The sequence below is a fragment of the Perna viridis genome, chromosome 12, assembly GCF_037379345.1.
Source record: "Perna viridis isolate PV_CMFRI_1.1 ecotype Kerala chromosome 12, ASM3737934v1, whole genome shotgun sequence".
NCBI lineage: Eukaryota > Metazoa > Mollusca > Bivalvia > Mytilida > Mytilidae > Perna > Perna viridis.
This window is the reverse complement of record NC_142456.1, coordinates 6,286,316-6,312,008: the sequence shown is the minus strand read 5'-3', so window position 1 is coordinate 6,312,008 and position 25,693 is coordinate 6,286,316. Positions and strand designations below refer to the sequence as shown.

Below are 25,693 nucleotides of genomic sequence, written 5' to 3'. Positions count from 1 at the left end.
TACTCGTTGGTTTACTACTAACAAAGTCCGTGTAGGGGGCGGTCGTGAGATCCGCAAGGATAATCAAGACCAGGAAAATCCCAGTCATTACAGAAATATAGTACCTGGTATGGGCATTTTGGCATAGGACAATGCGGCATTGGGCATATGATAATGGAGAATGTGGTAAGGAAAACTAGGACTCGATATGTATGGGACAATATTGAATAGGAATGGGAATTATACAATGAAACCTGTCTAAACCAATCCCTTTTGGACTTGTAAATCTTTTCAGTTAAAACAGGTGTTAAGTTTACTAAGGTTCAAAATACATTTAAATTAATAAAAATGGGGTTAAAACAGAGACTGGTTTAAGCAGGTTTTCTGATTATTCAGTATTCGATTAACTAGAAAGATTACAATGAGGAGGTATTCGATTGAAATTCATGATATCTCCATGATTTCTCATTTCCAGTAGTGGCATACTACTATTTCGACGTGAAATGTCACAATTGGAAAGAGTTTCTCCTAATTGCTTGTTTCCAAAAATGTTTATATAAGGATTGAGCATAGTACGAGATGTACATTTGGTGGAAAGAGAGACAACTCAGAATTCTGCACGGTCGTCTAATTTCAATATTGTGTCACTGTGGCGGATCCAGAAGTCCGGTTGTTATGACCCCCTTTTGGAACGAATTAATTTCATTTGTGTATAAGAGAACTAAGTGGTACTTAGATTTTAGTTTACATGTGGTGGTCTATTCAAATAGTGATGTTGAATTTATAAATTACGAGTATTGTACAAATCGCTTGTTTGTGAATTTGTTGTTATCTATAACGTCAGGAAGTGTGCATTATATATTAGAAGTGCAGGATATTGAATATTATGTAAAGTCTTTGTTAACGATAAAATTTATATTTCTTTTTTTTAAGGAAAGAAAAACGAGGTTTAGCCCAGTATTTTCCCCAGTTCCGAGCCGTTTAAAGAATGCATTTACATAATACTTAAATGTAAAAAGAAAAATGGTTTATACAATATCGAATTTTACTGGGTATTTTGGGGGGTTGGGGGAGGGGTTGTTGTGTTAAGTATAATCAATGCATTAACTGTGTACGAAGTGATCTAATTTTTTTAAATTAGAAAATCAATGAAATAAATACATGTATAGCTCAAGGTAAAACACGAAATTCTTTTTATAGTTGCCTTTTAGATATTTTAATTTAAAGCACCACAAAGTGTACGTTTTCAAGCGAGACGTTACATACAAATTATGAACTATCATTTCAACATATTGACGTGGCATTTGTTATTGATGACAAGCGTCCAGAAAAATGGCTTGAATGAACAATAAACGGTAAATACTGAACAAGTGAGTATACAATATGTTTCTCTGTATAACTGCACACATAGACGCTTTTTATAATATCAATCTAAAAGGTATTATTTACATGTATGATTTACTGTTATATCAAGTTAAGGGACTGTACAAAATTGAACATTCATTTAGCTGTCTTTAATTTACATATTCAATATATTCAATATGCTGATACAGATAAATTTGTACCCGGGACAAAAATATTCCCCAAATGAATGTTCATGCAATAACCCTGTCTTACAAGTGTCACACAACATTATCTTGACCAACACCAATTTTATTTCAAGTCCAAAGCCAGAAAAGTTATTTGTAGCCGAGGCAGAAACATGTTTGTCGAAGAATGTTACGGCATCTAATATTCATTAATTTTGCACATGTCATGATATAGATTTCCGAGTCTAGAAACTTTGCATGAGTGCACAGGACGTGTTTCTTAGTCCGAATTGTTCATTTACACTTGTTGCTTTGTACGTATTACTTTGGTTATTTTATGTTCTTTGTTGTGTGTGTCTGTTCTCCACGTCTGGTCTTTATCCCTGGATTACAATCTAATGATTTCCGATGGAATCTTAGATCCCTTCATCACTCTTTTAATAGCAGGTCATCTAATGAGCCTTTGTTACCTAGAAACTTTAAATTTAGGTAAGTTTAGAAAATGTTTTCCCGTATTCCATCCCTTGGACATACACTTCTCTTAATATCGATATGCAATTCCCATCCGGAAAAACACATTCATTGAATGTCAAATATATATTCCCTAGTTCTAAGCAGCGGCAGTCGTTCGTTTCCTCTCTTACTAACCGCTGAAGGCAGACCTTTCGAAATTCTCTGACATTATTCAAGTTAAACATCGTTTGATAATGGATAACGTCGCGTAAAATCATTCACTCAATCATCGCTCGTTACTTTAATGGACTTATCATGATCAGAGGCATTTCTCACATTAATTCCTAAATAAATGAAAATTGTATCGTTAATCTAATACTGTTTAATGCTTGTCTTTCTAAATTACGAAGAAATTCTTAAAGTCAACTCTTAATACATTATAACATCGAAGTTTTACCGGTCTATAGCTGTCGTGACAAATGTATAATACACTTGAGAAGATTTCCCAGGACAGAAATATCGCGTGCTGAGGCAAACAATATCCTGATCGGATAGATTATTTTGTCATACATTGTACCTGCGGACTGGTCTTTCTGCGTGCCCACTATTATACTACCGTGAGCAAAAGTCTTATGTTCTTCTCCATGTGATACTTCGCGGAGGTCACACATGCTCATCGACTACTCGCAGTAAAGGCAAATGGTCTATCTAATGACCTTTACAGTACATGTATGTAGGTATACATGTATTTTATAAATAATTTAAGGAATGCTTTATGGATATTCTATTTGAGAAAACGTATTAAATGTAGCGAGAAAATTAATTAAAGCTGTAAAAAGTGCAGGCTTTTTTGTCTTTTCAGAAGCTGGGTTTAATTTTATACGAATCACTACATTTAGTACGTGGGCTGAGGTAAGCTCCTATGCATCCCCACTCATCAACCAAAATATGATTTTCAGGTACCCTTATACCTCCCACTGACGAACCATTTTTACACCAAAAACTATACTGAAGCATTTTTGTATTTTTGTCACTTTTTTACCTCATTGAGCCAAAGATCCATATCTTTTTTTCTTTTTAACTTTTAACTTTGTACTTACCGAAGTAAATTGACATAAATACTTCTAGGTATCATCAGACAGCCAAGTACTTGTATCTTAGCTTGTCAATGGAACCAACAATACTGCGGTAATACTTAGGATTTTGGAAGGAAATTAAAATATATGTACACCTAAACCAACGAAAAATCGCTCAAATTTTCATATTTTTCAATTTCAAAATTCCTAGAGTGTGCTTCAGTAAAAAAAAGGTTTATATGGTATTTTCTGTTTAGTACTATCACAATTAATACTTCTGAAATTCTTTTGATGTCATAGTCAAAATTTATCAAACGATGTAAGAAATGGGATTTTCGATTTTCCCATAAAATGTCGCATAAATTCGACTTTTCAATTATTGATCAACCAAACGTCTCTAATTTAATATCATTCGATATGTAAATTCCGTTTCTTCGTGATAAAACCACAAAAAAAAATTGTTCATGAAAAAATCTTGCTGAGACATTGGGCTACAAAATGACACGGTGATATCTATATATATTTAGCTTTCCTAGGAAGACTAAGACGGTCGAACAATTGAGTCTAAAAGTCTTGGTTTTTTGACAGTGGGGTACAAATATAGGCTTATACTGAAAAACAATTCAAAAATATACTTTGGCGACAAATTGATTCGGTAATGGGAGGTATAATCATCATATGAAGTTGATGAGTCGGGGTGCATGGTGAACCCTCCCAACCCATGGACTACATGTTTTTGACTTTGTAAAACAAGGAATAATTCACATAATTATACACTTCTGTAAAAATGTCAATATTTTGCATTGTTTTGTGATTTCCTTTCATACAACATTTTAAGAAAAGAATCGATAATTATGGATGTAGTAGTAATTGACTGTTACATGTAATACGTTTGGTGCATTGAAACTCGTGAAATATCACACAAAGGAAAAGTTTGACATCTGCAACTGCATTGATTATATAATCAACGCGATGATTTAACTTGAATTGAAGGTAAAGTGTAGCCATGTACAAGTATGATACATGTAAGCTCACTTTTTTATTTTGATTTATTCAAGACCTAAAAATATCAATACTATACGAATTCCATTTTTATAATATGAACTCTACAGAACCTTTTATCGAAAATACATACAAACATAAAACCTAAAACCAAACCTAAACACAACATTACCATCTCCAAAGACAAAAAATGTCGCCCAAGTATAATAAGCAATTATCCAAAGCCGAGTGCAAATCAACTCTAAATGATAATTTAGCACAGAATTTTAATGGAAAAACATGCATACTTTTGATTTTTATTCTTTACATAAAAAAGTAAAAGCTTCCTATATTACTATCAAATAATGCCTCAAATACACACATGTACATGTAACTATTTAAATAGTGCACAACAGTGAATTCGGGCTATTGGCAATTCAGAAAGACCAAATCCCCCCACGACACCCTATCAAGCTAGCGAGATCAATAGCGAGCTGGCAAGGATTGTAGCTAGAATTTTTTTGCTAATTTTCAAACTTCTAGCTTTTACAAATAAAATATGAATGTCTGTCAAAATGGATATGAGTAATTATATATCATCAATTTGATATATGAACACACAATTTTAAAGCTAAAGGCAACACTTCGACCTACATACATATACAATTTATTTCAGCATGTAAGAGGACAGCCACGTTATCTCACTAGTTTCATCATTCTGATTTTTTCAGTTTACTGTTATTGTTTTTTTTTATATAAAAATCAGTCAAAATGGGAAAAAAATCAGAAAGATGCATGTCAAAAGACCCACCGATCTTACCATATAATTTCACTCAGAGATGCTTTCTTATTTGAATAAAACCATTAACCTCTGCACCACTGGATTGCTCAGAATTTTTGAAAGCTAGAAAAATGGTTTTTTTTTTACTGAGTTATCTGCCCTTGAAATGTTCATTTTCAGTGCATTTCAATGAAATTATAACTGATTCTTACTGGTATTTAATCAGATCGAGGCCACTAGAACTCTGACGTGCAAAAGAATGCCATGTCTCTGTAACCAAATATGGCGCAAAGCAATGTACTATGTTCGCGTGTTGTCTATTGCCCACTCGCTTTAATTTGATTACTACGTACATGTATACTGTCCACTATTACAACTGCACTGACTGTTGGCCACGTGTAAAATGTAATACGATTATTTTCCGTTTTTTCGGTTATGTTTTAGCTCCGATTGAACTTTTTTTGAAGATATTCAAATGGTTTATACATGTGTCATATTCTTTCCATTCCATGCACACGAAAGAAAAAATTGATCTCACAATACTTGGGTATTACCTTAAAGTAATACCCGATCACGTATTTTCAATAAAGGAACACGTTTATTTCTAAGGCTTGTTATAAACTTCAAAATATACAGATAATCAATCGTTTCATGGACATACTACTTTACACTGTACATTTAATACTATGTCAGAAAGAAGACAATTATAGGTAGGGCATCCCGGGTCATCACTTACACATGTACCACAAAATTTTCAAAATGGTGGGCTGCATACATGTACTTGATAGTGGAAGCAAGCCCCTGTGTGTGTACATATACAGAACCTTTATATAGTGCATGTAGAACTATCAACCAGTTAATTACATTGATCCAAAACATTGTTTTCTTGATCGCTTACTTTGGCGTTTTTTTTTTTTTTTTGTTTTTTTTTTTATTGATGAAATGTGTTTTCATGTTAGGAACTTTATATTACAAAATATACATTCCTTGATTATGTTCACGTTTGCACGTTTAGTTATCAGTTACACATTTCCTTTATATCTTACATTCCCTTATCTACTAGCTACATGTATTATACTGCTTGTATTTCTTGTCTGTAAAGAAGCCCAGAGATAAAAAAAAAAAAATTGAATGGTCTAAAAGATGACGAATACACAACGAATTTTAGCGCGCGACGAAGTAATTGTCATAATGTCTACTGGGTCCAATTACATCATTTACTACTAATCGTGACACTACTTAAAGAGAATGGATCGATGCTAAATAACAGTAATCAATGTCGTGAAATCCCAGAATTGTCAATGCTAAAGGAAATTGACATCTCTGACAGCGATCAATATTCAAATAAAGAATCGGTTAGGATTAGAAGTATGAATTATTATAATTACAAAGAGAGACAATCGACGAATCTTGCTGGATATAGTCTGGCGTTTTAATCCGTGGATTTACCTGAGCGTGACATGGCAGGTAAAATATTTATGTTTTATTGATGTAGGTAGTTAGCATGATAAAATGATGAACAGTCCTGATAGCATTATTGATGTTGCAGTGATAACTGAATCAGATTAATAGTTACCATATGGTACAATTCTGTAGTGAAATGATCAATTGTTGGTCAAATCAAACGCGAATTAAAAACAATTATTGTCAATGTCCTCACATAGTACAGTCATACATGTACCTGTTATATATATTGTTCAAATACTGTTAAAATTGACTACTTAATAATATGACACAAATATTTAACGAGCCAACTCGTGTTTACTAGTATATGTACATTTTCAACCAATATGTGAGTAGCTCCGAACTTAATTGTCGTTTTATTTTGCTTATATTTAATTACGATTTTTAACGTATATAAACATATAATACAATGCAATCTTTTGGTTATGCAAATATTTCGGAATCGGTGTTCGCACTTTAGAAACAGAAACATTTTCTATTATTATTGCAGAATCCTGTATAAAAGGTTTTTTTTCTGCAAAACCTCAGCTGATTAATTTATTGAATGGTTTATCAATCAATATAACCCATTATTGACTAGCGTTCGAATTTTAGCCTAAATATGATCAAAGCTGTCAATACAATGCAACATACAAAAGTACGTCAATACCGAATTTGGCCGCCCAATACGGCTTTTTCTCATCCAATACGTCATATTGGCCTGGTTAAAATCCATATTGGCCTAGGCCAATATAACGTATTGGACTAGTTAGTCAATAAAGGTATACTTGCTTCAGGTTATTTCCACATCGGCTGAGTTTTTGGTCCTCGGCTAAAAGTATTGGACTTCGGCTACGCCTCAGTCCAATATGGCTGGCCTCGGACCATTAACTAAGTAAATATGGAAAACCTTACGCAATAATACTAATAATATTTCTTGGGTAGATTCAGTAAGAATTTTAATAAAAAAAACATAATATAGAACAAAAACACTATACTCTCCGTTTTAACCGAGTTCGGAGCATCTGCGTCCAGGCCCAGTTTTTTTTTTTTTTTTTGCGGAGCTCGTGCTTCACATTTTTTTCTTGCATACTTTGTATTGTTTCAGGTGTTTTGATATTTTATGTGTCTCTCCCACTTCGTCTGTTTTTAGCTCACATTGGCCAAAAGATTAAGTGAGTTTATGCCATCACATTACGTCCATCGTTTTAGAACTAGGGTTGTTGTTCAATACCCTCAATAAGGATACCTTTTTGTAACCCCAGTAGCACAACGGTTGATGCGGTCGCTCAAAGTTGTCATTCTAACCATAAAAGAACACATCTTTGTAGATGTTGGACCTAGACAGGAATGGTGTGTGAAAGAGCCTCTACAAATAGCCAACTTTGGTTCCACTTGACAAAGTAATATAGGTACCAAGTTAATTTATTTTAAGTTCTTTAAAGGGTCTAATTTATGTTCCCATCTGTGTTTTTACCCACAAATTAACCCTCATTTTTTGTTTCAAACTTTTTTATACTTTCATTTTCAGAAACAATGTAAAACTATCTGTGTTTAGAAAAAATCTTTCTTTTGCGTGATTCGAATAAACATATTAAGTACATGTGTATACCTTCTGATTTAATCGTAATGTGAACGGGAGGCTTAGCACGCTGTAAAACTAGGTTAAATCCAGCACTTCCATCAGAAATGTCAAAGAGTAATCAAGAGAACAGTCAGAAATAGTACTTGTACGATTGCATTCAACTTGGTGGTTTTTTACGATTGCATTCAACTTTGTGTTTTTTTACGATTGCATTCAACTTTGTGGTTTTTGTCTTGATATTGTCATCAACTGTAAACCGGATTCCTTTTTGGCAATTTCTTTTGACAATTACCTAGAGTGCAACTAAGTTAAGTAATTTTGTTATTATCCTACATTAAAGACATACATGTAGTCCTACTTTAAAGACATACTTGTAGTCCTACATTAAAGACAGACATGTAGTCCTACTTTAAAGACATACTTGTAGTCCTACATTAAAGACATACATGTAGTCCTACATTAAAGAATACATGTAGTCCTACATTGATGACTATATATGGGCTTGGTACCTACTACGTGTACATGTAACTTTCACCATCATAGCGAGTATACTATGGCTAAGTCTTTCTCATTCACATATATACCGATGCCATGAAAAGTAGTAAATTTATTTAAGAAGCAGTCTTTATCTTGATAATAATCAGACAGGAGGCTGTCTGATGCATGTCAAAAACCCACCGAATTCACTTTTATTTCTTATTCAAAACATAACAGCTCTTAGGTTGACATTCGTTTGTTGCAGTTTTTCGAGATAAATATTATAGAGATTGTGTATGCAATTGGCACTTTGAAAAGGTTATCGATTTTGAATTGGAATGATTTGTTTGATTTTAGTGGGAGTTCAATATAATCAATGTATGGTGTTCCTTAACGCGAATAATTCAATCCCTCACCGTCATCGATTCTCCCCGACTCATGAGGTAGCGATCGATAATGAGTGGAATATTACGACTGAATTATTTGGGTTACGTCAAAACGGCAGATCTACATGTAAATGCAGAAAGGGCTATTATTACGTAAAAATGTAGCTTTTGTACACCGAAGAATCACCTCTATTGGGGTAGCTTCTGAGTTTTACATGGACTGGTACTTCATAAAATGATAGTATTCTGAATTGAAACACACGGAGACGTGCACGACCATTTTACTTGTCTCCAAACCTTACCCTAACATAACATAGCAGGTGGTTATCTAAATGATATATGTCCGACCTTTGTCGATAAAATTTTGCAAAGAGAGCGATATTAACGCTGCATGTACATGTACTTGTAGAATTTTCTCCAAGGGTATAAACAAAAAACAATATTCAGGCAAGAAATTCTTCATAAACTGTTATATTTAAATTTCTATGATATATAACAAAGTACTTGATGTCAAAGCGAATTAACTCAGTACCGACTTCGTCGGAAATATGTTGATGCGGATTTCTTTATTATTTAAGTATACAGTGAAACTTGTCTAAACCGGAACACTTCTCAATTTTAAAATTAGTTCGACAGGCGGTAGGTTAACCAAGATGTAAAATACATAATTATACTTTAAACTATGTTAATAGAAATTTAAAAAGTGTCTGATTGAGACAGGTTTTCTGAATTGTTAGTGCTCTGTTAGGACAGGTTGTCTGATTAGTTAGTGTTCGGTGTAGACAGGCCTCTGACTTCGTCGGAAATATGTTGATGCGGATTTCTTTATTATTTAAGTATACAGTGAAACTTGTCTAACCCGGAACACTTCTGGATTTTAAAATTAGTTCGACAGGCGGTAGGTTAACCAAGATGTAAAATACATAATTATACTTTAAACTGTGTTAATAGAAATTTAAAAAGTGTCTGATTGAGACAGGTTTTCTGAATTGTTAGTGCTCTGTTAGGACAGGTTGTCTGATTAGTTAGTGTTCGGTGTAGACTGGCCTCTGATTTGTTAGTGTTCTGTTAAAACAGGTTTTCTGATTTACTACTGTTCGGTTTAGACAGGTTTTCTGATTTGTTAGTGTTCAGTTTAGACAGGTTTTCTGATTTGTTACCATTCGGTTTAGACAGGATGCATGACACTTGGAATTGGAATTACATGGTGCTTTAGTCTCATAGCATTTACAGCCCCACGTCTTACAGCTGCCCCACTTATAAAGTGACAATAGAAAAAACCCTTGCCAACCACTCATTGACATCTTACTCCGCTCTCAAACTACACCATCAACTGTAACAGTATTCAATTTCACACTTGTAACTATGATCTGTGACCTACTCATGTATCCTTTAATCTGTCCTACTCTAGTTCCTACTTTGTAACTTCCATGTCGATTCACCTTCATTACAACACATCCAACATTCCTCTGATCAGCTGACTGTCAGTTGATGGAATTGAGATGACTGCGTTATCACCAACACTTAAGGAGGTAGACCTAGAGTAAGGGAAACAACTCTTAAAAATCATTGGAACGTTTGTATTCAGCATTTTACATCAATATCATGTAAGCATCAAAGTAACCTGGACTGATTTCATTCGGTTTCAAATGAAAGCTTGACAGGCTATGGTGAAATTGAATATGATACAAACATATCATTGACTTCATGAGTTATGTCCTTTACCCTAGGCCTACCTCCTTAAGATAACACACTTAACTTTTTCTTTGTTATTTGTGTGATGTTTGGATAGTTGATATGAATTTGCTTGTAACATCAAGAACACTGCCCGAGAGAGCTCATCTTCGACCTTTTCTAATGACATCTTGAAGATGAAAAACTTCCTTATCGTTATAGTGTTACATGAAGGTGTCTTATTATTTCAAACAACTACTGCTCAGCCCTAACTGACTGAATATTGACGTCTATTCAAAAGTGATTGATTAGCACAATTTAGTTTGAACATTTTAGTTATAGATTTTAGATTTGTTAATCATTTAATTTGTTATTTTTACACTGACACATCTTTCAAATTATTACTTTCAATGTTAATAATTAACTTAGAACTGGAAGCAAAACTTTTGAATTCAAATAGTAATCCTGTAATGAAAGGGTTTGTATAAATTGCAACCAATTTCATGATAAAGGTTGTACAAGGAGCAACATGTACAGAAATAATTGTATAGGTTACAATTTGTATTTTCGTGTCATACATTTTTCAACAGGCACAATAAATTTTTACATGTTGTACATGTGTAACTTGTATGAAATTCCAACTTGTACACAATAACTTGTATGAAATTCCAACTTGTACACAACATAATACACTTTGCGGGATTCTATAAGCTGTAAGAGCTTAATATTGCTTTTTACTAAATATAATTAAAGAAAATATTTTATTGCAAACTGGAATTTACATAGTCTTTGCTGAATATTGTTTTTATTTTCATTTTTTTTTTTGCTGTGAAAACCAATACACTGCGACAATGTGTTCAAATACAGCCATTAATCACCTGTACTAATGTGTATCAGATGTACATTTTGTATATATTTGTTTTTTTTTTTTGTCATTTTACGTAACAGTTTGCAGTAACATGTAGTACATATATTACGAGAATGAATTTGTCAAAGAGCGAACAACCCCACAGGGATGAAAAATGCAATAAATACATGTAAGGCCATCATGGGCCATCAATGATCGACGAGGAAACCCTCACTTTTCACAGGGCAGGCTGCAGCTGGTTCCGAATAAACATTATACACGTACACTAGTACATTAAAATGGTTGCCCTCATAGACTCCATCGACAAAAAGTTAACTGAAGTGAAAACGAAACAGGACATACAGACAAGAAATTTCTGACTTGGGACAGGCGCTAAAATGCTGCGTGGTTAAAGTCGTGATCAGAACACCTCTTCCCCTTTTGAATCTGGCCACAACTATATAAATATAGGGCCAGTAGCAATTAACTGACATGCCAGCTTTAAAACAGTTTAAACCTACAAAAAAGTTTTGTCATCATTGTATGAAGTATCAATGCCAGTTCTTCCTATGTGAGGTTGAGAACTACGGTACATCATAAATCAAACAAAAAGTACACAACCCGGGTCATGCCGAAATCTACTTTAGAATATTGCGTGCTACTTTTTATGTAAAGACCCTATGAGCGTATCAATGTTAATACAAAAATGCTATCATTAACGATTTAACAACAGTTTAGTCGTCTTATTGGATGAGTATTGAGCTTTCCGTGCTTTTTGAAGAATAATTATGACCATGAAATATAGGGCGGGAGATACCACAAGTATTAATCATTTACATAACTCTTTCTAATTTTAATTTGTAATTCTAATTTTTGCAAATCCCCTTTCTTAAATTACCATTTTAAGAGTTAATATATTATATACATATTATGTATATGTTTGTACAGACTGTGCGCAATGAAATTAAAAAAAAAAACAAAAACAAAAACAAAACAAATAGAATATTGTGATCTGTATTTGAGAATGACTTCCTGGTATCGGTTGAAACATTTTGTGAATGTTTTTACGACCTTATAAAGATTTCTTTGAAATTCGTTAATACACGTAATTCCCCTCTGTTAAAAACATCAATTTATTTTTAATAAAAGATATTTTGTGTATTCACGTTACATGTTTAATCCTTCATTGTAAAGTTGGGGATCATTGGCATGTTAATAAACAGAGTTAATATTGAATGTCACCAAAATTTGACAAATTAATTAAAAGTATTTCATTCATAGGACTTGGCGTACATTTACTTGCATACATGAATTTTAACATACATATATGAATTTCAGTGGCAGTTACGAATCCAAAGTCTGACCAACTTTTGGTAGAAAACATTGCTAATTTCGGGGGATAGGAACATAATTTAGCCTGAAACACCTCTGAAACCAACACCTTTTTAAAATCTCTGGATCCATCCTGTCACACCTCATGGACTCATTTATGACTTGTTTGTACATGGTTTTAAGCGAAAGATTTTATAAGTATCAATTTTACAGTAAACAATGCATGTACATGTACATACAGTTTTTGAAGGAAAAAATGTTAGACACTCCTTGCATAGGTTTTTCCTTTGAATTTGGTTGCTCTAGAATTCAACGCAGTCATGAGTTTAAATGGCCAATATTTATTTTCAGGATTTTTTTATTTCCAATTTAATCATGTAATCACAGTCCATCCCAACCAATGGAAGTCAATGGTAGCTCCCGTCGTGTCTGTATTTTAAGCACACAATATCCGCGCATATGAATAAACTGGCAATGCAATTATGACGATTCAACTAAAACATATCTTTATTTTTTAGAACAAACATCGGCAACCATGAGTTCGCGGTTCAAGGACTGCCTGAGAGGGACTAAGTCTGCAATGATCAGAAAGAAAAAGATGACCGATGATATGTACGAAACACCATTGAAAAGGTGCTTGACCACTTTCGATCTCACGTTGCTAGGGATAGGTCATATGATTGGAGCTGGAATATATGTATTGACCGGAACTGTGGTCAAGAAACTAGCCGGACCATCCACCGTTTTGTCGTACCTCTTCGCTGGTTTTGTGGCACTACTTGCTGCTCTTTGTTACTCAGAGTTTGGAGCAAAAGTACCAAAAGCAGGATCAGCTTATTCCTACACTTACGTCACAATAGGAGAACTTATGGGATTTATTATCGGATGGAATATTGTCTTAGAACATCTTCTAGGAGTGTCGTCCGTAGCGCGGGCTTGGAGCGGTGCAATAGATGCTGTCTTTGACGGTGCTATTAGGAATGGTACCATAGAAGGTATTGGTTATTTAGAAAGAGGCTCGCCATGGATTTCAGAATACCCAGACTTCGTTGCTTTTGCGATTTCCATAGTTGTTTTCATAATTGTAGCAACAGGGGCCAAATTTACCATGAATTTCAATAGCGTTTTTACGCTAATCAATATAATTGTAATTACATTCCTTATTTGTGCAGGTTTCTATTTTGCTGACATTAGCAACTGGACAAGCCCTGCTAAAAACGGATTTTTTCCATACGGATTCGGTGGAACTCTTAGTGGATCGGCTACATGTTTCTTTGCGTATATTGGGTTCGAAGGAATTGCCACCGCCGGAGAAGAGGCTAAACACCCGGAGAAGTCGATACCTCTCGGGACGACACTAGCATTATCCATTGTGTCACTCATATATATTTTGGCAACAATCTCACTGACTCTAATGACGCCATACGATGAAATATCAACTACTGCTGCATTCCCGGTAGCATTTGCTTCACGAGGTGCTCACTGGATCAAAGTCATTGTCGCTATAGGAACACTCTTTGGCTTGACTACTTCGTTGCTTGGTTCGGCATACTCTGTTACACGTGCTGTTTATGCGATGTCTTCCGATGGGCTACTATTTTCGATATTAGGTTATGTGCATCCGAAAACAAAGACACCTATTGTATGCATTGTAGTATTTGGAATAGTGTCATCTTTAATGGCATTTTTATTCGAAATTGAAACATTAGTTGAGTTCATGTCAATCGGAACACTTTTAGCTTATACGATAGTCGCAGCTGCGGTAATAATAGTTCGATACCAGTCTGTTGAAGACTGTCAGTTCAAACTGAAACCGGAAGAGGAAGACGATGCAAACTCAACTGGTGCATCAGAAGAAAGTTCAATAATTAAGAAATCCAAAAGCCACGATGACTTTGGTAGACTCAAAGAGAAACTTCGACATCTACCTATTTTGAAATCCGCACCAGCTGGCCATGCTGCACTTTATGCTACTTATTCCATGATTGTCTTTATAGTCTGTTTCTGTGCGATTCTTATTGCTGGGTTTGACCTTCTGAGGGCTGGTGTGTGGTGGGCCATTCTGTTGGCCATTATTTTTGCGGGATTTATAGTACTGTGCTACCTCATTATGATTGCACATGAGAAGAATGATGCATTCCTAACTTTCCAGGTGAGTACAGGAACTAGAAGTAACAGTTACATGTCTGTTGTTAACCGTAAGAAGTTTATTGGTTGACCTTTTCTTTGTCTTTCTTGTTTGTGTGGTATTGACACCAGATAATTGAGAAAAGATTCAAAACATAGGTATTTTCACGTCAATTTACAAACAAGCGTCTGTGAATCTAGATGTTAATTAAATTAAAAGGAAAATCAAGGAAACCAGTATTCAATCAGTAGCAGTAAAAATGCAATTCAATGATAACGACTAGACAATGAAAATAGACACTCAACAAAAAAAGATCATGAAATTACACGCACATGTACAAAAGTAAATGAGCAAACCAGGTTCCACTAAAACCTGGGAGCCTGGGAAACTGGACCAGGTGCACCGGTAGGAAAGACCTTCTGCTTTTCAAGAAACACCCGTCGAGGTACTCAGCAAATGATCTGCACTATTTTTACATGTATATATCGGTCCCACGTGAGAAATTTGTAAGGTGTCTTTTTTTATTCTTTTTTTTTGTGTCCATTTTGTATTTTATAATTTGATTTACTGAAGTCTCTTATGAGCGCTGTTGTTGTACACCATGGACCAAAAGAGTGTACTGTATAGTGCAAGTCGTATCCAATATTGAGGGATAAAGGTGACCTCTACTTTTTGAACAATTTTGATTTTCATGAATTCTTCGTTCACTCAATCGACAATAGTATTGATGTCCGTCCATGTGTTAAAGCATTTGACATATAACAACAAGCGAAATATTGTACATACAATTGAATTTGCTTTTCTGAATTTGCAATTTTGTCTTTAAGATACATTGTTATTTGTCGATGATACAATTGTACAATGATTGTGTTAATACATGCATATCATAATAGAATATTTGTTCCACAAAATTTTAATCATATTAAGACCATATTGGAATTACATTAAATGAAGAAGTATTGAGGAAATTGTATTACTGATTGTGAATGAAAGTTAATAATAGTCCCAGTCTGGCTTGTTATAGATATAATGGGCAAATAAGCCAAATTATTCTAATAGATATACATCTGTATAGGAAGCAGGGGAAACTACACGTATTTAGTACCGATCCATATAAAATTCACACACTGCCTATGGTGATACACTTGTACAAGGTGCTGAAAAAAACCCAACGAACAAACTATATATTTTTTTTCTGTCTACATACATGTGCAAATATTGCTCTGTTCACGTAAAATTCTTGTAAATCAAGAAATTTCACGTTAACCTCAAATTCATGAAATTAACTTGACTTTCACGTGAAATAGGCTTCTGGAACAGGGTTATGTTGCTATAAGATTGAAGTCATCACTACAAAAGTTTTATGGTCGTCATCATGAACTCGTGGATCGTTATGGTGTATCCATCTGCACCATGAAAACTGATGTATTCAACGGGTTATAGTTTTCCTTTCCTCGTTTGTCTACCCCGGACTTGACTTTTTATGAGCAACTCAGCGGATGTTTCTAGAAAAGCAGAGGACGCCTACCCTACCGGTGCACCTGGTCCATGCTCCCAGTTTTTAGTGGAGTCCGAGTTGCTCATTTACTTTTGTTACTTTGTATGTATGACTTTAGTTACTTTATGTTCTTTGTTGTGAATGTCTGTTTTCCATATCTGGTCTTTGTCCCTGGATTACATTCTTTTGATTACCGCTATAACCTTGGTTCCCTTGATTACTCATTCACTTAACATGAACTACATGTGGAATGTTGTAATGACATTCACGTGAAATCTGTCACAAATTTTATGTGCAAAATTCTGATTTAAACCACGTAAATTTCATGTGAAAATCATAGGTAATAATTTTGTCTGTTTAGTCTTTTCTGTATGAAGGTCTGTTATTTGGAGACAAGCATACATGTACATTCGTCTCCCTTTTACAGCTTAATAAAGTGCAACAACTATATGACTAACAAAGACTGTTAATGTGGTCTGGAACTGTTTCTGATTAAAAATAAATGTGAATTGTATGGGTTTAGTAATAAATGTGAATTGTACAGGTTTAGTAATAAATGTGAATTGTAAATGTTTTTTTACGTGTATGTATCACATAATGTCTGATGTTTATAAAGACTTTGGAAGGTGACATAACTTCTGAAACTATGGTTTTGATTCAAACCATGAATCATGCCGCAAGAAAACAATAATTCACATAAAAACTTCTACTTGTTACTTCAAGTCATAAAAAAACAAAGAAAGGAAGCTGATTTCTTGTCACTAGTGGCAGAGACAAACTAGATAATAATTACCTTGGCATTAAATCAATAGATGCTGTCTATTTCATCTCTCAGGCCAAACAAAAGTATAGTGTTGTTTCCTGCTACCTACAAGACAAATTAGGATAGGTGTACGGTAAAATATTTTTTTCTAAATGAGTTAATGGGAAAACGATCTAGACGTTAACACTGCTTGAGCCAAAATCGCCATGTAAAATGTTTTAAGTACGCACAAGAAAAAATGGAGTAGGTAGGGTGACAGGAAACAGACATATTATTTTTAATATCCTGTAAACCTACGCTACCATTTATACGTAGGATGTAAAATAATGTTATACTGCTAAAAAACTTAGCTTAATTAAGTGAAGCTTCTTAACAATGCTCAAGAGACTTTTTTCTTTAAGGACAGAACTTTCCATTACGTTCTGTGTGATTGAATTGTACAGTTTTCTTTAGAAACAAATGTGATTGAATTCCAGGGTACAGTCTTTTTTTTTTGTGGAATAAATGTGATTGAATTCCAGGGTTTCAAAAATGTGTTAGTAAGAAGAGTCAGTCTTGTTTTGTATTGTTTGGGTTTGTTGTGTATATAGATATTTTAGTTTATGACGTCATTACTTACGATCAACACTTAAGACTTTTTGTGAAATCGAGACCTGCAGTGTCCGAGGAATATCATAGTCAGATTTATATCTAACAAATCTAGATTCTCTCTTTAAATTGTACATCACACGAAATATTAGAAAATATACAAAATGTAGTATTAAAAATATATAAAACATATATCAATATAAATACTCAACTTTCTTAAAAAAAAAACCCTTTACAGAGTATAAACTTACATAGCCCATCCATAGAACTGATTTAACAGCTTCCAGTTGAGATGGACAGGGGTACCGCAGGGTCTTAATTGTTTTTATTTAATAGAAAAAAATGTTGACGAACGTATTGTAAAGGGTATACAGATGTATAATATTAAGAACTTGTCAACTACTCTGAAAGGTAAATTATTCACATTGAAATCATGTTCAAATAAGGTATTGAAACGCAATTATAAAAATATAGAAGTCATTTTATCATACTCCTTTATTGCAAATGCTGTCGTCCTGTGGGTACTGCAGGTGTACATACATTCTATCTCTCGTCCTGTGGGTACTGCAGGTGTACATACATTCTATCCATATTTTAAATTGCTACTGTGATCATGAAATAAAATTTCATTTACTTTTTCAAGTATACAGACATAATTTTCATGATCATGACACTGTCGACTGTATTGAAACAACAAAACCTTGTTAATAATGCTTCATGACATAGAGAGAGCGGGGGTGGGGGTACATTTCAACCTTATATAAAAAAAAGTTGCTACTGTGATAATTACATAAAAAGGTTTAGCTTACTATAGTACAAAAATAGTTTTCATGAACAAATAATATCCAAGGATGTTAAAAAAAACCCTTAGTTGGTCATGATTACCACATGAGTTCAAATATTGATTACATAGTCTTAACACGAAAACGACATTATACCAAGTATAATAGGAATCGTCAGCTGTTTGTCAGTGTCACTGATATCGTGCGTTTGATTGGTTAGCACTGCGTTACGAAGGATGTTTTTTGGGGGAATTTTTGTGATTTATATCCACAAAGACAGTAAAATTATATCCTCGAATCCACGTTGTCTTAGCTTTTTAATGAAAAAATGAATAGTGTAACGGATATACGGAAAGTGCTATCTTTTCAACTTTATTGTCATAGTACTACTAGTGTTACATTGTTTTTTATCAACGCATAGCAAAGGACAGTAACATTACAGATTGGTAAATTTATGCTTTATTATATTGTACAGATGTGATTTACTCGAACTTTCTTCTCCGGCATAACAAAATCAGCTTACATGTACAATTACGATTACCTGTATAATAAAATATTGTTTAAAGAAATTTTAGCAAAATAAAACGGAGTTACGACTATTGACCCGTACAACACATCCACGATAGAACATATTTGTTTCACATTTCCCACCATATTTAAGGAGACTTATTAATTAGTTCTACTTGCGTAAACGAGAGATAAGGCTATTACGATCGAGATCATTTATTCATCAAATTTCATGTAATAAAATGTTAGTTCAAATAACAAAATATACATGACATTGGTAGAGAATTATAAATGAGTAAGATTTTTTAACTTTTAACAATACAGTACGTGAATACATTAGGTATAAAACATTTTTTCTCTAGTTGCACCTAAATACCACTCCGGGTTTTATGGCAAGTTTCTGATGAATTTTTCACCATATGTGGTAGGAGAATAAGCACACTTTCTAAGTCTGCGCATATGTACATTATAATTAACTGTTTAGCTAGAAACACACTGCATGTTAAACATGTATGTAGACATACAACTACATTTTTGTAACAACATTGTAAATTTTCTAATTTATTAGCCCAGTAAGTTTGTATAATAGGAGATGTACTTTTACTTTTACAGATGCCATTTGTGCCACTGATACCATGTCTTAGCATGTTCTGTAATGTTTGTCTCATGATGACGCTAAACCCTCTAACGTGGGTTCGGCTAGCCATTTGGCTCGCCGTAGGTAAGATCTATTAAGTTATATATATCAACGCCTTCTCAGCTATAATCAATGACCTGCAGTATATAAAACCTAATTCAAACACCTTCGTTCTACATGTATGAGAGAATTGTCATTTATTGTTGTAACCTACATACATGTAATTAACACTATATTATAATTCAGTATTCTTGAGTAAATCAAATGTAACATTTCATATCTAATAACTACATGTATGAACATGTTTATATATGTACCTGTACTTACTCTAAATTCTTTGATTGTTCTGTTTACACGGTTTTGTCTTAATAAGTTTTATCATTTAAAAACCCCGAAGAAATAACAAGGATTTCAACTTCTCAAATAACAGATTAAGGAGTGTTTAATGAAATTATGAAAAGACACATGATATGAATTGGATAAGCCTTAGGAGTCCGAAAATCTGACAAAAAATGGCTAAATATTAGCAGTTAAACTCTGTTTGGTATCTGGCTCGTTATTCCATGTATACATTTTGTACGACCTGCTGTGAGTCAAGTCCTCACTACAAGTACACAAATCATGGGTGTAGGAACCGGTACGGTTGGTACTGCTCCGGTCGTACCAATATTTTTTACATTATTGCGGTAAGGCCTCGTTTTCCTATACCCAAAACAGTACCAATAAGGTTTTGCTTCCTACGCCTATGCATACAAAATGTATATACAGTAACAATCTAGACAGAGATGTCCTCTCACCTTGATAAACGGCTCGCTACTTGGCTGGCAGTAAATAAGATTTATTTCCTAACATATATGACCTCTTGCTGAACTCAGACGCGCAGGGGTTTCTGAGACGTTAAGATCATGGCTGTTGTTACACTGACAGCTACACAAATGTAACATATAAAGCATGTTGATAAAGTAGCTGGTTTAGGCTATTTGTCTTGCCCAATTTACCCACATAACCCTGTCGGTGGTATTAGATGTTATTGTTTTCCATGATCCAGAATCACGAAACTGTGTTAATCATCGAATGTAAATTTCTGATAGTATACATTCTGTCGATGATCACCGATTGCAATTTCAGAATACGAAAGCCAATTTGAGTTTCTCGTCAAGTCTTCTTATTTTATGAAGTATCCGTTATTCATTACTTTTGTCTCGAAGTAGATGTTTTTAACCTGCAATACTGTATGTACTTTTAATACATATCATGATGTTTTTTTCATATAAGAATCAATTTATTTGTTTCCAAAATATATCTGGGTGCATATACATGTGCCCCAAAAATTGTCAAAAATCTAGGTATACAATAAGTATGGACCGTCTATTTAACATATATTTAAATAGTTATATCTATCTTAAAATAAATGAAGATCAGAAAATTCAAAGATGCAAATTCAGTTGAATTAAAGATAGGTTAAATTCATTGAACAATAGGTTCAATTCATTTGAAGATAGAGTGAATTAAAATTGCCCATATCTTTAATGAATTGAACCTGTCTTTAAGTAACGCCCCAGGTAAGAATCACGCAAAATGTGATTCATGTTTGGAAAGCCTACATATTTTTATTTTTAATGTTTTGTTTAAAATGTTATAGTTATTACAGAAATAAACATGTGCTTTTTTTATATAATCCTTATTCTTAGGAGGTAGTAATGTACTGTAAAATTCAAAGTTAAAGGAAATAACTCTGTAAATGAAACTAAATACAATATAAACTGTTGAGTTTTCAATGTGGATTATCTCCTAAGAGCATACAGATTGGTTTGAATAGTTGTACGATTCGTTATGTAGGCCTACATGTGTAAAACAGCTTAATTACCAGAATTAAAATGTGCATCTTTTTGGGGGTGTATCACATATTACAGAATTGGCATGATTCTTCAAGAGACTTCTATTTAACTATTTAGGGATAGGTAGAATTGTTTGAACATGTGTAACTTTGGCGTTCCGAAAGGCTTCTAAGATGACAACGATTCGCGGAAAAAAAAATCGATATGTTCAATTCTGTACACTTTTAACATATTTTCATGTTTTGTTGAGTTTTAAGTCTAAATACATTTTTAGCTCAGCTGGCTCATCTCATCTGCCACTACTTGACCAATTAAAACCAAACTTTGAATAACTGTTCCATATCTGTGGTCAAATTTTCGTTTTAATCTGATAAGCCATGTTGGAGTTGTTGCCCTTTTTCAACGTTAATCAATTGCTCTTTTTAATGTTATTTCTTTAAGAATTTTTTTCCTCTGAAACTGTCTGACCGATTAGCACCAAATGTGTATGAAAATTCCTTTCCTTAGGGTTTTCTGCAAAATATGGTGTTTTTAACAGTTTTTAGCCAATATCTTGAAAACCATATTAGAAAGAAAGAAACTTTCAATTGATGAAATGATCCTCATGATAAGTCCTACCAAAGTCTTCATTGGGTCAAAATTGTCAGACAACCCTTTGTTTTTGTCGTTGAAACAAGGTGAGCGATTCAGGCTCCTGGGAGCCTCTTTTTTAATGAATTGATGATGTAGATTTCTAAAACTATGTAAATCATTTTAGGCGCGGATCGAAAGCAGACTGTATATGAGAAAATTATCACCGCTCATTGAAGGCCTATATAATGCTCTTCTGTATTTTTTTTTAATTGCTTTGTGCAAGTCTCTGGACTTTCGAGTTATGGGTACATTATATGGATATGAATCTATACTTTACTCAAAACATGCTCACCTTTTTTTTTACTTATAAATTATATTCTTTCAGGTTTGGTAGTATACTTCTCTTATGGTATGTGGCATAGCAAGGAAAGAGAACCACCAAAGGCTTATGATCAGATGATTAGCTTTACTGGTGACGCAGAAATGACGTCACCAATGCCGAGATTAGAAGAGGAAATAAAAGAACAACAGCCAAGACGGATTCCTGACGAATCACATATGCAAGAGTCTTACGGATCTATGTAAAAAATGAAACATTGTTTAGCTAAACCTGAGGTGGAATAAGACAGATACATGTGTCTTAGACGTTATGTATGTATGTACAGGGTATGATAAATATGTTAGGAATATGTACTGTTAAGGTCCTAACGATTTCTTGGCAGAACTGTTGGGCACGTGACTTCAAAGCTTGATTTTTTCCATAAAAATACAAGGATGATATTTAAAATTTAAAAGTCTATTTTTAAAAAGCTAATAGTGATTAGAATTGTTTGTATTGACTGAACAACACGTTTAATCCAAAATATAAAATGTGAAGTCCATCAGTATTTCAGGGACTCATACTTCATCTTCTACGTCCTATAGATTACTAGTATCTATTAAATATTTTCAAAATTCTACTTTCATAATTTTCAGATATTGCAACGATAAAAAATTACACATAAAAATTGAGTTATCGGTCTTTAGACGCATTTTTCGTCAATTATTACAAAAAAACTACAAAATGTATACCACATTTATTACACATTGCAAGTCAACAAAAGTGCAATTTTCTGTAAACTTTATCACATAGGGTGTATCTATGCGAAACAGGTACATACGTTTGACAATGTGAATGAATAAAGACTAAATATTATTTAGTACCTACGTACTTTGTGAAGAAATGTTCATACATTCTTGTGTGATGTAGATTCTGCAGAATAAACAATTTTTTTTTTTGCAATGAAATAGTCATCATTATTTTTTTTCGATTTACGAAAGATTTTGCATGTATTAAATGCAACTTTCCATAAAAAGCAGTTTAATTATCCACAGATCAAAGAGTTATTTCTTTTATTTTAAAGTTTGAAGTGCTTTGTATGTAGTTTATTTCATCCTTACCATCACAATATATTACATAAAAACATTTACATTTTCAGAAAACTTAAACTTTAAAATTTGATCTCTAACGGATGATTTTTTAGAGCTAGATATAACATAATCGTTACCCTTCCGGAGCACCTGATTCACTCATTTATCTGTCGGAGTTGATAACACAAGTTCTTGTGTTTTATTTGCTTGTCGTCTACAAATTATGAATATGCGTCGTCTCTGTTTCACGTTTTGACCATGTCTTTGGATTTTGGTGTCTCTAATTTGACACTCCGTTTTAATAATTGGGGAATAGGGTATGCAAGTCTCGTTCTAGTTTCATTTTCTTTACCGGAATTTTGGATGTAGAACGTATTTAAAACCGAATACCGATCTGCATTTTATTGTTCCCTTCCGGGTACCGGAAATTCTGTATAACATTGCAAAATCTTCTATTTTATGTTTGATCTTAATACCTTTATCATGTAGAGATAGATATTTGTCATATTTTGTCGGTATTTACACAAAAAGATGTTTTGTCCTTAACACTTAACTCAATGCTCTGTAAATGACAAATCTCTATGCTTTTGAATAGTAGACTAGGACCCATTCTCGTGAAATTACGGGGTCACATGACGAGACTTACATACTTTATTTTTTTTTTTTATTTTTTTTTTTATTGAGATGTGATTCTTAATTGAAAATGAATAGTTATATATAATATTATGGTCCAAAATGCGTGCTTACGTACAAAGTACATTGCCGTCTGTATTTACTGTAACTTATACATGTATATTACATTTACCTCGCTAAATGTAAGTCATTTGTGGCATTAAATAGTTTGGGTCACTTTTGATTCAAAGATGTGTATATCCAAATACATTGTCTGTTGTTAAGCACACAACTTGTTCATTGTTAAGATACATGCAGTATTTTCGTATAAAGAAGAATTGCACTTTGGTAAATGTATGTCATGTCGAAAGATTCTTCCATGCTAAGTAAATCCAAAATATAAATTGTTATTTTATAGCGGAACCAAATTAAGTACTTGTAGGGCTGACTTGTGAAGAGAAACAAACGATTAGTTTACTGATATTAATTTTTTTTTCGAAAATGTATAAAGTTAAGTCAACTTCCTCTATCTGTTCCTTTTTTCTATCTTCTAGAGCTAGAAAAGTCCGAACCCGAATAATTTAGTCGTTATATTCCACTCACAACCTCGTTAGTCAGAGAGAATCGATGACGATGAGGGCTTGATTATTCGAGTTAGAAAAGTCCAAAATTCAATTTGTTAGTTCAAACTTATTGCTAGGCCTAACCTTGTAGGATAGAAATGTGAAGAACAATAGGGAACAAGTTTAGTCATGCCAAAAGTCCCATCGAGGGCAAACAAGTCAAAATTCAATTTGTTTCAATTTATTGCTGGACCACAGTTTGGGTCTGACATGACTGAGCCCCCTCTCATGAATTTTATATTATGCATTCTGCTTGATTTAATATGTTTAAAAATCATATACAAAATGTTGTTCTTTGTTGTGGAAATGTTTATGAATTGTTGATGTTTTACTTTTGTTTCGAATAAAATTTTATTTTGACTCTATGTTCTTTAAAACGTTCTTCCGAAAAAGACATTTTAACCAGTTAAAATTTGGTGGAAAAAGTTTGTACAGATCAAAGCAAAAAACACACATACAATATTGATACTTTTAATTTCATAAGCAAATACTCCTAAAAGATATATTGGTTATTTCAAGTTTGTATACAAGAAACTAAGTACATGTAAATTGTATTGAATTATAGACCAAACACATCATCAATTAAATAAAGGAACAATAAAACAAACATATAGGTTAACTATAGCCATACATATTACAGATAGATATCAATACAAGAATGTATGTTAAACAAGAAATATTATGATGTCCCAGCTGAAGAATGCATTTATATATCTTAAACCAATCAATTAATAGTATAAACATCAATAAACATAAAAAAGAGTAATCAAGGGGACCAAGGTTATACACTGGATTACATTCTTTTGATGACTGCTATAACCTTGGTTCCCTTGATTACTCTTTCAACTGGCAAATGTAAATAGCGACCCTTTTCATTATTCAGAGAACTATTACTTATACGAATTTTGGAAAAATGTGATAAAATCTGTTTGTCAATATCTGTATATAAATATTGTTCCCTCTTAAATTCTTTTTTTTTTATTTCAATAAGTTCTCAATTTATTTCCCCTAACTGCTCTATCACAATTAAACAGTATCGCACTAGAACTCTAAGGTCAAAGGTTAAATTCACTTGATAACTATTATGAGGACCTAGTCCTCTATCACTCAATGAAGTATTTACAGTCCCATTTGTCTTATACACATTCACAGCTCTTTATGATAGGTACATTTAATTGTTGTTACACATGC

General features: G+C 33.4%; 1 protein-coding gene across 4 annotated transcripts; it reads left to right on the top strand.

The window, feature by feature from the left end:
• Positions 1-1,236: 1,236 nt before the first annotated feature.
• LOC148600989 (cationic amino acid transporter 4-like) lies at positions 1,237-24,867 on the top strand. 4 transcript variants are annotated; one of them, XM_088555478.1, is made up of 5 exons: positions 1,243-1,349; positions 7,574-7,654; positions 13,062-14,695; positions 19,422-19,530; positions 22,243-24,867. In XM_088555478.1, the coding sequence occupies exons 3-5, from the start codon at positions 13,079-13,081 to the stop codon at positions 22,440-22,442; spliced, it is 1,926 nt and encodes a 641-aa protein (XP_088411604.1). In that variant the 5' UTR covers positions 1,243-1,349; positions 7,574-7,654; positions 13,062-13,078; the 3' UTR covers positions 22,443-24,867. The 4 variants fall into 4 exon arrangements, with proteins under 4 accessions (XP_088411602.1, XP_088411604.1, XP_088411603.1 ...); XM_088555477.1 differs by lacking the exon at positions 1,243-1,349 and adding an exon at positions 5,784-6,266; XM_088555476.1 differs by lacking the exon at positions 7,574-7,654 and having other exon boundaries at positions 1,237-1,349.
• Positions 24,868-25,693: the final 826 nt, after the last annotated feature.